The sequence below is a fragment of the Oreochromis niloticus genome, linkage group LG8, assembly GCF_001858045.2.
Source record: "Oreochromis niloticus isolate F11D_XX linkage group LG8, O_niloticus_UMD_NMBU, whole genome shotgun sequence".
NCBI classification, from domain to species: Eukaryota; Metazoa; Chordata; class Actinopteri; order Cichliformes; family Cichlidae; genus Oreochromis; species Oreochromis niloticus.
The window spans coordinates 27273741-27285961 of NC_031973.2; the positions used below are offsets into that span (position 1 = coordinate 27273741).

The following is a 12221-nucleotide window of genomic DNA, read 5'->3' on the forward strand; positions in this document are numbered from 1 at the left end:
TGCAGTTTGTCTGTCAATGCTGTGACACAGCTATTGTGGAAACTATCCCACCCTTCTCCTAGTGAAACAAAACATTTATTAAATAGAGTGTTTAACCCAAGACTGTCACCCACTGGGCCAGCGTGGGTGCTTTTCAAGCTCAAATAACTGATGTGAAATCATTTACCTTTTCAGCTTTACACAAGAATGGACGAATTTTAGCAAGTAAGGCTAAAGTTCCTAAAATATGTGAACGTTCTGTCCACTTTTAGATAGATACATGATTAAATGAAAAAATAATGAAAATAACGAAAATCATTCATATCTTTTTTTTTAAAAAAAACAACATCTCATACTGTTCATCATCTGCATAGCATGTACTTGTTTACATGCTCTTGAGATTAAATTGGGCTCAAGCTGTAAAATGAGTTTAACATCCTTGGTTTAGACTTTTTACGGCAAAAAAGCTCTGATTCGTCTAGTATACCATTATACTAAGTAGCATCCATTTTTGGGAAGATTTACCGTCTTGAGTATTTATGGGTTTAATAAATAAACCCATAAAGAATAAGATTGTTGCCCCCCGACGGGAATAGCTGATCAATATAATAATAGTAACAATTCCAGTCGCCGGAAAAACAGTTATTATATCTGACTTACTTCAGCGTCTGAGTGAGGTGGAATTCCAACAACGCAAAAAGTAACTCCATTCATTGGCTTGTCAGCGTCTGGCGTGCGTAAACCGACAAAAAGACATACTCTGCTGTCAACATTTTTGTCTTAAATCGTGCTGCGGTGTAGTGCAGACTGGCTGTGCTCTTCTCTCCAGCAGTCCCCACAACGTAAACAGTTCAGCTAAAAGCATGTGGCACAGCACAACCGGAAGTGTGAACTTCAAAATAAATATGGGAACGTGTTTACGCATTTTCTTCAAGTGTATGTTTGCGTTTCAGGCATTCCATATAGGAAGAAGATTCTTATCAGAAATTATACGCTTTACTTAAATAAAATATTTTGTTTAAAACCTATTAGAACCACTAACATTTTTAATATTGCTCAACATTATTGCTCAACATAAACCTTAGTGGGCGATTACAGATGACAGTTCAAACTGTATTCTACTGGATTTAGGTCAGTCAAATGTCGGAGCCCATCAATGGTATCAATTCGTTCATCCTCCAAGACCTGCTTGGAGTTCGTGAATAGCTTATTTTCTTGAAGAAAGGTAAAAATTTATTGTAAAGCAATGTTTTTTAATTAAATGTTGTTACCTTTAGAGCCGCTCCACTTATTATTTTTATTATTATTATTTTGGTTAATGTAATTGCCTTCTTGAGAGGATTGAACTTGCTCACAAACTCATGAAATTTTGCACACAGTCTAGTATTTTACTTTTATTTATGCATTTTATTGGTTTTGGGCATAATGGCTCATCCTCTACAAAAGTGAAAAAACTGACCCCATTGGGTGTCAAGCACATGTATGAAATCTGGTACATATGTGTAACATGCCAAGACAGGAATAGTCCACTGGCCACATGACTCAAACCCAGCAAGAAGTCAGCCATATTAAACTGAAGATGAAATTTTGGCACTAACTTGACCATTTCCAGGAATTCTTCTTTTTTGAACTCCGAGGGATTTTATCCAATCAACTTCATATTTGGTCAGTCTAAACTACAGATGTGGGCCATATTAAAAATTGTGGTGCCTTTCTGTGTCCACACCGCATTTTGATCATTCACCATAGAAATTTAATTGGTTCTTATTCACAAATACACTGTCCAATCTGAACCAAACTTCTCCACGTGTGATAAGGCTCCACCCCCTGAACATATTTCAAATGCAATATTTGCCAATGGTCACCACGCCACCTAGTGGGAATAGGAAATGTCATGTTTTACTCCTAGACCACAGTTTCAAGGTGGTCAACCACAGCAACCTCAAAGGAAAGCGTTGATGAGTTGTGCTTAGGATGCATGGAAAACTGTGAGTTGTCATCAAATTAATTTCAGCATTTTACCATCAATTCTATTCTACCATTCTATTGTATATAATATTTTATTTTATTCAATTCTATTGTGTACGGTTGTGTACAGTATCTTATTCTTATCCTATTCCAGTGTTTTTCTAATTTTTGCTATGTAACTTTGCACTGTCCACTTTCTGCTGTAACAAAACAAATTTCCCGCGTGTGGGACTAATAAAGGTTATCTTATCAAGCACGAAATTGCTATAACTAATAGACACCTTGTTGAATCTCTCCCAAACTTTACAGCTAAGCTCAAAAAATCTTGAAACTTGTCACACCTCCAATTTGATGAAGACTTTCATTTTTTATGGCTCTGATCATTGGATATTGCAAAATAGCTCCACAGCACCACCTACAACATTTTTAAAAAGCAGCCCCTGCATTAAGTTTCATCTATGAGTCTGAAATTAGGCAGCCTGATCTAAGATGTACAAAAAAGTCTCATGGAGTCCTATACTAAACCCAACAGGAAATCAGTCATTTTTAATTTAATGTGTAATTTTGACAATGCTCGATGGCAATTCACCCAGACATAGGGTGCGAGGATCCTCTGATTTCAACTAAAATTAATTTTATTGAATTGTATCAGACACCTTTCTTACACTATGCTTTGTTGTGGCCTCTAGTTTTAGAACTGTAAGTACTGAAGAAGTGTCTGTGACTACAGTTAGGGCAGGTACATATGTCAAGATAATGGTGTATGAAGTGAAAAGTATATATCTGTGTAGTGTCCAAAGACAGTGGAACAACATACAGCCCCAGTTGTGATGCTGTGCCAACAGTCCCCTTGGGACAGAGAGAAGAGCATGCACTACATGTGCCCTAACATGCTCTCAATGAGTCATTATATAAGAGCAGGACATGGAGCCCCAAGGGAGAGGAGACAGAGAAAGACACACAGAGTCTGAGAGTGTAGATAGACACTTCAACACCCTCTACTGGTGTTACATTGCTCTCGCACAAAGTCAGACACAGTCTCTAAGAATGCTAAAGAAAAATGCCTCCACAGGGAGCGTATCGTACAAAGTGGCTGCCAGCCTATGCTTGAGTTACCAACATGCGAGTCCAGTGATAATGAGTTCGTGATAATGATTTAAAGAAGGTAGTGGTTTGTTCAGTTGCATTTTTAATTTTAGTTTAAATTAAAGCTCCATGTGTGACATGCTGTCACATATCATGGACAGCAACAAGAGTTACAATTAAAGTGTTAATAACACTGCTCCAGCATACATGAGATGATAACATGGTGTCACGCTGCATGCCAAATATCCTTGGGCAAGATACTAACCCCAAGTTGCTCTTTGATAAATCAATTGAAGTAAAAATGTGTGTGAATGAAGATAGAAAAAACTGAGAAATGAATGGGTGAATGAGTCAACTTGTGTAAAGCAAGAGAGCTGCTCCATTTACCATCAGGGATGTCAGACTCATTTTATTCTGTCGCCCACATACAGCCAACTTTGATCTTAAGAGGGCTGGACCAGGGAAATTGCCCTTTCTGTCAGTGTAAAGATATTTACCTAAACATTTAATTGTGGAGATATTTTAATATAAGTAAAAGAAGTGTAATTTTAACAATACATCTCAGTTTCTGTACATAACAAGTTTGCAAAAAGACAGAAAAAAGTTATTTTCATATGGTATTGGTGCTTCTTATTGCCCTGACTGCGTTTATAAAACAAGAGTTTTTTAAACTATGGAACCACTATAATAAAAAGAGAACTCTTTAAAGTAGATAGTAATTTAATTTAATTGTTTATCTATTACCTTACTACTTTTGTGTATGAATGGCAGTGCAGGTGGCAGTGCAGGTGGAGAATTTATTAATAGGAAAAGCTGCAAAACTTTGGACATACAGCAAAAGCTTAAAATCTATGCACATTTCCTTAAGCCTACCAGTGGGTCACATTGGAGTCTTTGCCGGGCTGATTCTGGCCCCCGGGCTTTATGTTTGATGTTAACTGATGTAAGAGGAGCAGAAGCAGAACCAATAACAGGTTGTCTAGCATGCTAATCTCCCATCGATCTCCTGTCAAAGACCAGCACATGCGCATTCCCCCTTCCCCCCCCCAAGTTTGGGACATGGACATAGCCATGGAAGTGAGATGCACTGTGGATTTGTATAGAAAAAAGGCAACCCTGCTTTTTACAGTAGCCAATTGTGGCCACAGGATGGCAGCAATGTCAAGGGTGCAAGCAAAGAAAAAGAGGGATTAATTAATTAATATCTACTTTTAGATTTTAAAAGGCAACTTGTCTTGCTTGTCCTGATAAACTGTGAAACTTGGAATATTGAACTGCTAGTAGTCTTATCATGGTCCTCCAATCCCCATTTCTGACTCGTCTCGCTCTCACTTTTTCAGTCTCTCTCTCTTTCTGTTTTTTCATTCTCTCTCTGACTGTCTGTGTTGTGTGTGGTGTGTTTGCTTTTGCACTAACCACACCCATGTCTTAGAGGCCGGCCTGCCTCCTGCTCTCCGCCTGCCAACACCTGGGCACCTGAGCTGATTACCTCACCAGTTTGTGATCTCGTGATCAGTTACTCCCTGCTGGAGGAAGACGTCCATTCATTGCTGGATTGTTAACAAAGAGCTGTAAGTGGGATTAGTGCTGCTGTATGGAAATGTTTTTCTGTTTTTGTATGTGGAGAGACCGCAACTTGTTTTCTGCTTCCTTCAGTGCAGGATAACTGGGCCTGCGGTGTGAGTAACCTGAGAGTGAGAGATCTAGCGAGATAGAGGATTACGAATCTGTCTGACTAGCTCCCTTTTGTACTGCAAAGTTGTGGCTCAGACGGCTTGGAGTTTATCACTAACAAGTAGAGATGGCATGATACCACTTTTTTATGTCCGATACTGATATCATAAATTTGGATATCTGCCGATACCAATATAAATCCGATATAGCGCATTTTATAATCTATAATTTTTTTTAAAAATATCTTTAAATATCTGCATTTTGTATAAGTTCATACTCAAGTTAAAAAAACAAAACAAAACTAAAGCTATTCTGTCATGCAAAAAATACACTGCACCCAAAATATTTAATAGATCAGCAATACTCAATCTGATAAACTTAAACCTACACCATCCTCCTCATTCTGGTATTTTAAAGAGTACTTAGTGGAAATATTAAGCAACCTAACTAATAGGGCTGCAAACTCCCAGCAATATATATATTAAAAAAAAAAAAGAAAAAAAAAAAAAAAAAAGGGGAACCACCCTCCACCTCATAATGCTTAATTGATGTAATTGACTTTAATTTAATGCTAGTGTAAAAAAAAAAAAAATGCACAGAAATCAACACTTTTTCTGCAATAATTAAATAGATTCAACATCTCTCTTCAACAGAATTGCAGACTGCACAGATGGTATCTTCCCAAAGGAAAAAGTACCATAGCTTACTAGGTTATAAATTTAACTTAATAGTTCCTATAAAGAATAATGGATTTCTATACATTTTAAATCAGATGAAAACTTTGGTTGTAAGATTCAGATAATTATTTATCAAAAGCTAGACATTTTAAATGAGAATAAGAAATAAAAAGTATTTCTTTTTACCCCCCCCTTCCCTGTTAATGCCCTACCGGCCCCCCTGGCAAAACTTTCCTAGACTCGCCCCTGCGCAGTTACCAGCCGTCAGCACATAGAAAAGGATCCTGGTGTAGAAAGTAATATTAAATAAATTCAACAACAGCTTATCAAGCTTAAACGTGCTGCTGTTGTTTATCCGCTGGTTTCCTCTTTCTGGCGCAAAGTGGGCGATAAACAAACAAGAGAGACGGGACAGAAAAGCCGATCAGCTGATCATTGATCAGTTTCATGATTGAAGTAGCAAAAGGAGAGGGAGAGAATGAGAGGCAGTCGCTCTTCAAAACATTCAGAGATGAACTTACACACTTGCTTTACTTCTCTGGGATAACTTTAAATGCCGGTTTGGAAGCACAGCCTGTTTGGCGCCCTGGGCGAACACGAGGGGGGGCTTACTGGGCTTAAGCCCGGGTTGTTTTTTCAGAAGCCCCGGATCTTTTGGAGTGTAATTTTTTTCATAGTTAGATGCCTGGCTGACAACTGTATAAAACAAAACTACACACAATATTCGAAGCACATAGTGCACACTGTGGGAATTTACGACTGTGCGTAAATCCCCCCCTAATATTGGTATGATCCGAGCTCAGGCACTAAGCGGGGCAGGGCAGCTGCTGCCTGCGAGTGCGCTGTTGGAGAAACGGAGCCAGGCAGACAGACTAGAACTGAAGTTCGACCAGGTACCAAAGCAAATCATTCGTACTGTACAAATAATGTAAATATGACGGTGTATCAAGAAAGATTGATATCAAACTGATCACTTGACCCGTGTTACGTTACTTGCTCTTCAAGTGAATCAACAAATGGCGAAATGAAAAGCCGAACAACAACAATGCTGTTTCTTTAGAGAGTCTTAGCTTACGTGTGTTTATTTCATATTTTCAGTTGTTACCCTCCACGGCTAAATAAATCGGTTTCAGTAATGTATTGATATGCAAGAATGGACATAAGGAGCTTCTTTCAAAGAAAAAACTCAGGTAGTATTTTATATATTATGCCTTGTATGTTGTTCAGTATATTTCTATGCAAAACAAGAGGAATTTCAATACACAGCAGTATCTTCACAGTTTAAAGTAGATACTTACATACACTTTATGGAAAACACAAGAACATTTTACTGTACAACATCAATTTAGAGTAAACTTGTTTTGTTTTGGATAAATAAATATTGAAATATCTTTTGAATTAGTTAAATCTCAGAATAAAGAGAGACAGAGCTGTCTATTTTTTATCACTTTCATCAAATTTAGGAGTACATATACACTAAGTTTATTGTTAATTAATAAGAAAACTCCAGACGATTCCATTCTGAGCTTAAGAAGCTTCTGATAGGTTAGTAGAGTCCACGTGGGTAAATTGGTGGCACACCTGTGGATGCATATAAGGCAAAACACAGAGCCTGTTTCTTTGAAATGGGAAAATCAAGAGATGTCAACCAAAACACCAGGAAAAGAATTGTGGAGCTCCGTAAGTGTGGCTCAATTTTGAATACAATTTGGTGCCATTTGCAATTAAGAAATACAGATAGTTTCTCTCTTTACTCTTAAAGTTAACAAATATGTTTTTTATATTTACCAATCTAAAAAAATAAACAGTGTGATTTGATGTTACAATTAAAAAAGTGTTTGTGTTTTGATCTGAAGAGTATGTAAATATTTGGTTTCAACTGTATATTTGATGATTGTCAGCACAAAGAGGGAGAGAGAGGAACAGAGAGGGAGAGAGAGGAACAGAGAGGGAGATGGAGAATGAGGACAGAACAGAGATGGAACAAGAGCAGGTGAGACACATGTTAGTCAAATGGTTGTTTACCAAAAGTATCACCGTATCATAGGTACTCATGTACTGTATCTCGTAGCTAGTGTTTCTTTTTAGGTTTGTTATTTTTCAAGTTATATATTTATTAAGTTATGCAGGCTTGTTTGCACAACAAGGCTAAATAATTATATAAACTTTTCTGAATCTAAATAGTGTACTTTGGTAGAATTAAAAAATAAGTGTAGTGCAGGTCTATGATGATTTTTAGTGCTACTATCATCTAGTTCTGATTCTGGTTCTGTCTTGGTTTATTCCTAAGTAGTCCTGATTTTGATTAATCTTTCAGTCATTTCTACCCCCCCCCAAAAAAAAATCCCACATGCATACTACCCTTTAGGGCTAAGCCCCGGGTGTTTCAAATGTCTGGCTCCGCCTCTGTCCCCCCCCCCCATGGTTTTATGTTGTACATTAACATAAAACCATACTGAATTTCCCCAGAGAAACACACATATATGAAGAGAGAGTATGCATAGTATGCAAACAGCTACCATAATTCGTAGCCATTCAATAGCCATCATAATTCATCATACATGGCTGTAGCTCAGGTGGCAGAGCAGGTCAGCCACTAATCAGAAGGTTGTTGGTTCGATCCCAGGCTGCCTCCTGGCTGCATGCCAAATATCCTTGGGCAAGATACTAACCCCATGTTTGCCTACTGGTGGTGATCAGAAGGCCCGGTGGCGCCAGTGTCCGGCAGCCTCGCCTCTGTCAGTGCGCCCCAGGGCAGCTGTGGCTACAATGTAGCTTGCCATTGCCAGTGTGTGAATGGGTGAATGACTGAATGTAGTGTAAAGCGCTTTGGGGTCCTTAGGGACTGAGTAAAAGCGCTATACAAATGCATTTACCATTTACCATACAATGAGAACAGGACAAATCAACAATTGACAATGACTAATTAATATTGTGCTGAACACAGTCCAAAAGATTCAGTAAGCTACATCAGTGTCTACTGTTTACTATCATAGCCAAGTGACTAACAAACGTAAACAGACATTTTCACTATCCCTACTAATTGATGTTATCTTGTTGTATCTCTGTTTTGGTCAGTGCCATCCTCTATGCTGTTGCATGCTGGGGCAGCAGGTTGAGGGTCACAGATGCCAACAGACTAAATTAACTGATCCACAAGGCCAGTTATGTTGTGGGGATGGAGCTGGACTCCGTTAGGGTGGTGTCTGAGAGGTAGATGTTGTCCAAGATAAAGACAATGTTGGATAATACCTCCCACCCACTCCATGACATGACATGCTGGCTAGTCACAGGAGCACGTTCAGTGAGAGACTGAGATTACCAAAAAGCACCACTGACCGACACAGGAAATCATTCCTGCCCGGGCCATCTCCCTGTACAACTCCTCCATCTAACACACTGTAAACACTGCAATAGTTACACCCTTTTTTACACACGCTCTTTTCTACTCTGGAATATTCTTTCAATTTTCTTGATATTTATTTATAATCACCTCTGTTAACCCTTGATATTTATAATTGAGTGATCTGCATATATTAGTGCTATTTCTTAAATGTGTAAAATCTGTAACATAAGGTATTGTTTGGAGTTAAGTCTGTTACTGTTACTATTTTTACCATTTCTTCTTGGACCAACTGTAACTCACATAATTTCCTTAGGGATTAATAAAGTATTCTGATTATGATTCTGATTGTTTCAGGATGCATGACCTGCCATTATCCAATGACACATCTGCTTACCTGTATCTTTTGCTCGTTTCTGCTCCTCTTCTTTTCTCTTTTTTTCTAAACTGAGGACCCGATGGCTTTGAGCTTTTCTTGTCCATCTTTCATTGGTTTTAATTTGGCACTCCAGTATGAACACCCATCTCCCAACCCGAGGATCACCACGACCTACACCTTCACAGATTCGCTTTGTCTAGGGTTTATTTCTGGGATTTCGCACAACCCAACATGGATGAGGATTCAAATCATGAATAGATAATGGGCTTGGATTTGCAACATTATGAATGAAATGTGCTCTATTTGGAAGCAGCCGGCCCCCCTCCCCTTTCAACGGGTTGTGTGTGAGACTTTAAATCATGAAACTGTAAATTATAAATTTTAAATTGTTATTGATCCCTTTACGCCTAGTCCTAAAGTGTATATTTATTTTCTTACCCTTCTTATATTTATTGTTTGTTTACTTGCACTGTTGTAACTGGAGCCTCGTCTCCTCTCTCTATATACTGGACTGTATATAGCGGAGATGACAAAGTTTACTTTTACTTCAGCAGCGAGCAGGCGCACCGAGGGCTCTCGCGCTCACTTTTCGCATATAGAATTTCGAAAACACATCGGTGCAAATTATAAGTCTGTATCATAATGTCTGGTGTTTTCGTGTTTTTTGGTTTGTTTTTATTTTAAACCGATCGGTGCCTATGCCATCCCCAAAATGCGCTGGCATCACGGGCAGCATGAGTACGAGCAATTTTTTTTGTTTTGTTTTGTTTTGTTTTTTTGCCGATGCCCGTGATGCTGCCCTGGGCAACCGCCCGTGTCGCCCGTATCAAAAACCGCTACTTCCAGGCTGGACTACTGTAATTCATTATTATCAGGATGTCCTAAAAACTCCCTGAAAAGCCTTCAGTTAATCCAGAATTCTGCAGCAGGAGTACTGACAGGGACTAGAAAGAGAGAGCAGATTTCTTCTGTTTTGGCTTCCCTTCATTGGCTTCCTGTTAAATCCAGAATTTAATTTAAAATCCTGCTCCTCACATACAAGGTCTTAAATAATCAGGCCCCATCTTATCTTAATGACCTTGTAGTACCATATCACCCTATTAGAGCACTTCGCTCTCGCACTGCAGGCCTACTTGTTGTTCCTAGAGTATTTAAAAGTAGAATGGGAGGCAGAGCCTGCAGTTTTCAGGCCCCTCTTCTGTGGAACCAGCTTCCAGTTTGGATTCAGGAGACAGACACTATCTCTACTTTTAAGATTAGGCTTCAAACTTTCCTTTTTGCTAAAGCATATAGTTAGGGCTGGACCAGGTGACCCTGAATCCTCCCTTAGTTATGCTGCAATAGACGTAGGCTGCCGGGGGATTCCCATGATGCATTGAGTTTTTCCTTTCCAGTCACCTTTCTCACTCAGTATGTGTTAATAGACCGCTCTGCATCGAATCATATCTGTTATTAATCTCTGTCTCTCTTCCACAGCATGTCTTTATCCTGTTTTCCTTCTCTCACCCCAACTGGTTGCAGCAGATGGCCCCGCCCCTCCCTGAGCCTGGTTCTGCCGGAGGTTTCTTCCTGTTAAAAGGGAGTTTTTCCTTCCCACTGTCGCCAAAGTGCTTGCTCACAGGGGGTCATATGATTGTTGGGTTTTTCTCTGTATCTACTGTACAATATAAAGCGCCTTGAGGCGACTGCTGTTGTGATTTGGCGCTATATAAATAAAATTGAATTGAATAGACAAGTATTAACAGTCCCAGTCCCATCAAGCACTATAGGTTGCATTAGACCACATGCTAAACAAGCATAGTCTAAGAAACTAAAAGATGTTACCAGGCACTTTAGCTGGACTTTACAGTCAATCCAAGTCAATATTTAAAGAGTTCTTTCAAAATGAGGAGGAGGCACCAAGTATTTTGAGCTTCCTTAACATAAATGAAAAATGTTAACAAAAACAGCAGTTTTACACACAAGCTTCTGTCACCATATATTACTTTTGTTTGTGGATCTCTGGTTGGTGGCAAATTGAAATATTACCAAAGACAATGACACAGATATTTATTGAAATTCCTGTATCAGATCTTCCATAACAAGAGATTAAAAGCTTTGTTGTTCCAAAACATCCCTAAAGAAAGGCCCTAAATTTCCTTTCCAAAAGTCTCTGTGTGTTCATACACATATGGGGTCGGGCTGCAGCACTAATCTGCTTTTGCTCTCAAAAGGGTTTCATCCTCACAATGGGGGGGCCCTGCACAGAACCAGTATCCCACCATCCCCCAGTCTCTCAGCTTATGCATTTTGTGACACTCCCAACCTGCAACTTTAGCCCATCATGAACTGAACTGATAGTATAAAAGATGGATGTAGCCACTGCAATGTCACCCGTTAGCATTTTGGCTGTTACCATGTTGTGGTTTTGGAGCTAGAAGTTAACCTCTTGAGCCCCCAAAGATCTTTCAGTGGTTCCTGCTCCAGAATGAGATGCCCAAAATGAATAGAGTATTTCTCTGCAATTGCAAACTCTGCATAAACAAAATAAAGATGGTATGCATGAATCCTGGAGTGCTTATTTATCATCTAAGGCAGGGGTCCCCAATCTCAGTCCACGAGGGCCGGTGTCCCTGCAGGTTTTAGATGTGTCCTTGATCCATCACAGCTTATTTAAATGGATAAATTACCTCCTCAACATGTCTTGAAGTTCTCCAGAGGCCTGGTAATGAGCTAATCATGTGATTCAGGTGTGTTGACCCAGGGTGAGATCTAAAACCTGCAGGGACACCGGCCCTGATCTAAGGCAAGGCTAGTAAGAAAGTTAATTCAAAAACTGTGTGTGTAGAATGGAACAACACTAATTAAAGTTTGTTTAGAGCAAAGTAACAATACAATTTTGTTCACAAAAACTGAAGTTGTAGGAGAACTACAGAATACATTAAAAATGCTCACACGCACTCTAAAGACTGAAACAAATGTGGCCTATGTAATTTTCTTTTTAAACCTTTCAATAAAATCCAACATGGATGCTTGATAAAATCGATTGAGATGACAAGTTTATATGTTACAATCGTGTCCTAACCTTCCAGGAAACTATTTTTTCAAAGTAAACACATCCATACCTCCAGTGAAA

General features: G+C 39.0%; 1 protein-coding gene and 1 long non-coding RNA gene across 4 annotated transcripts in view; one reads left to right on the plus strand and one right to left on the minus strand.

The window, feature by feature from the left end:
• arhgap23b (Rho GTPase activating protein 23b) overlaps positions 1 to 12221 on the minus strand; it is a 74498-nt gene that overhangs the window by 49882 nt on the left and 12395 nt on the right. For 2 of the 3 annotated variants that reach the window (XM_005463648.4, XM_025909598.1), the window contains exon 1: positions 640 to 845. The exons of the other annotated variant lie outside the window; for it this stretch is intronic. In XM_005463648.4, the coding sequence (XP_005463705.1) occupies positions 640 to 693 (54 nt within the window). In that variant the 5' untranslated portion in view covers positions 694 to 845. Of the gene's footprint in view, positions 1 to 639; positions 846 to 12221 lie in introns of those variants that run through there. 3 annotated transcript variants of the gene reach the window in all.
• On the plus strand, positions 6112 to 7506 carry LOC112847641 (uncharacterized). The gene is made up of 3 exons (XR_003221293.1): positions 6112 to 6277; positions 6483 to 6574; positions 7286 to 7506. It is a non-coding gene; the product is annotated as an uncharacterized LOC112847641 (long non-coding RNA).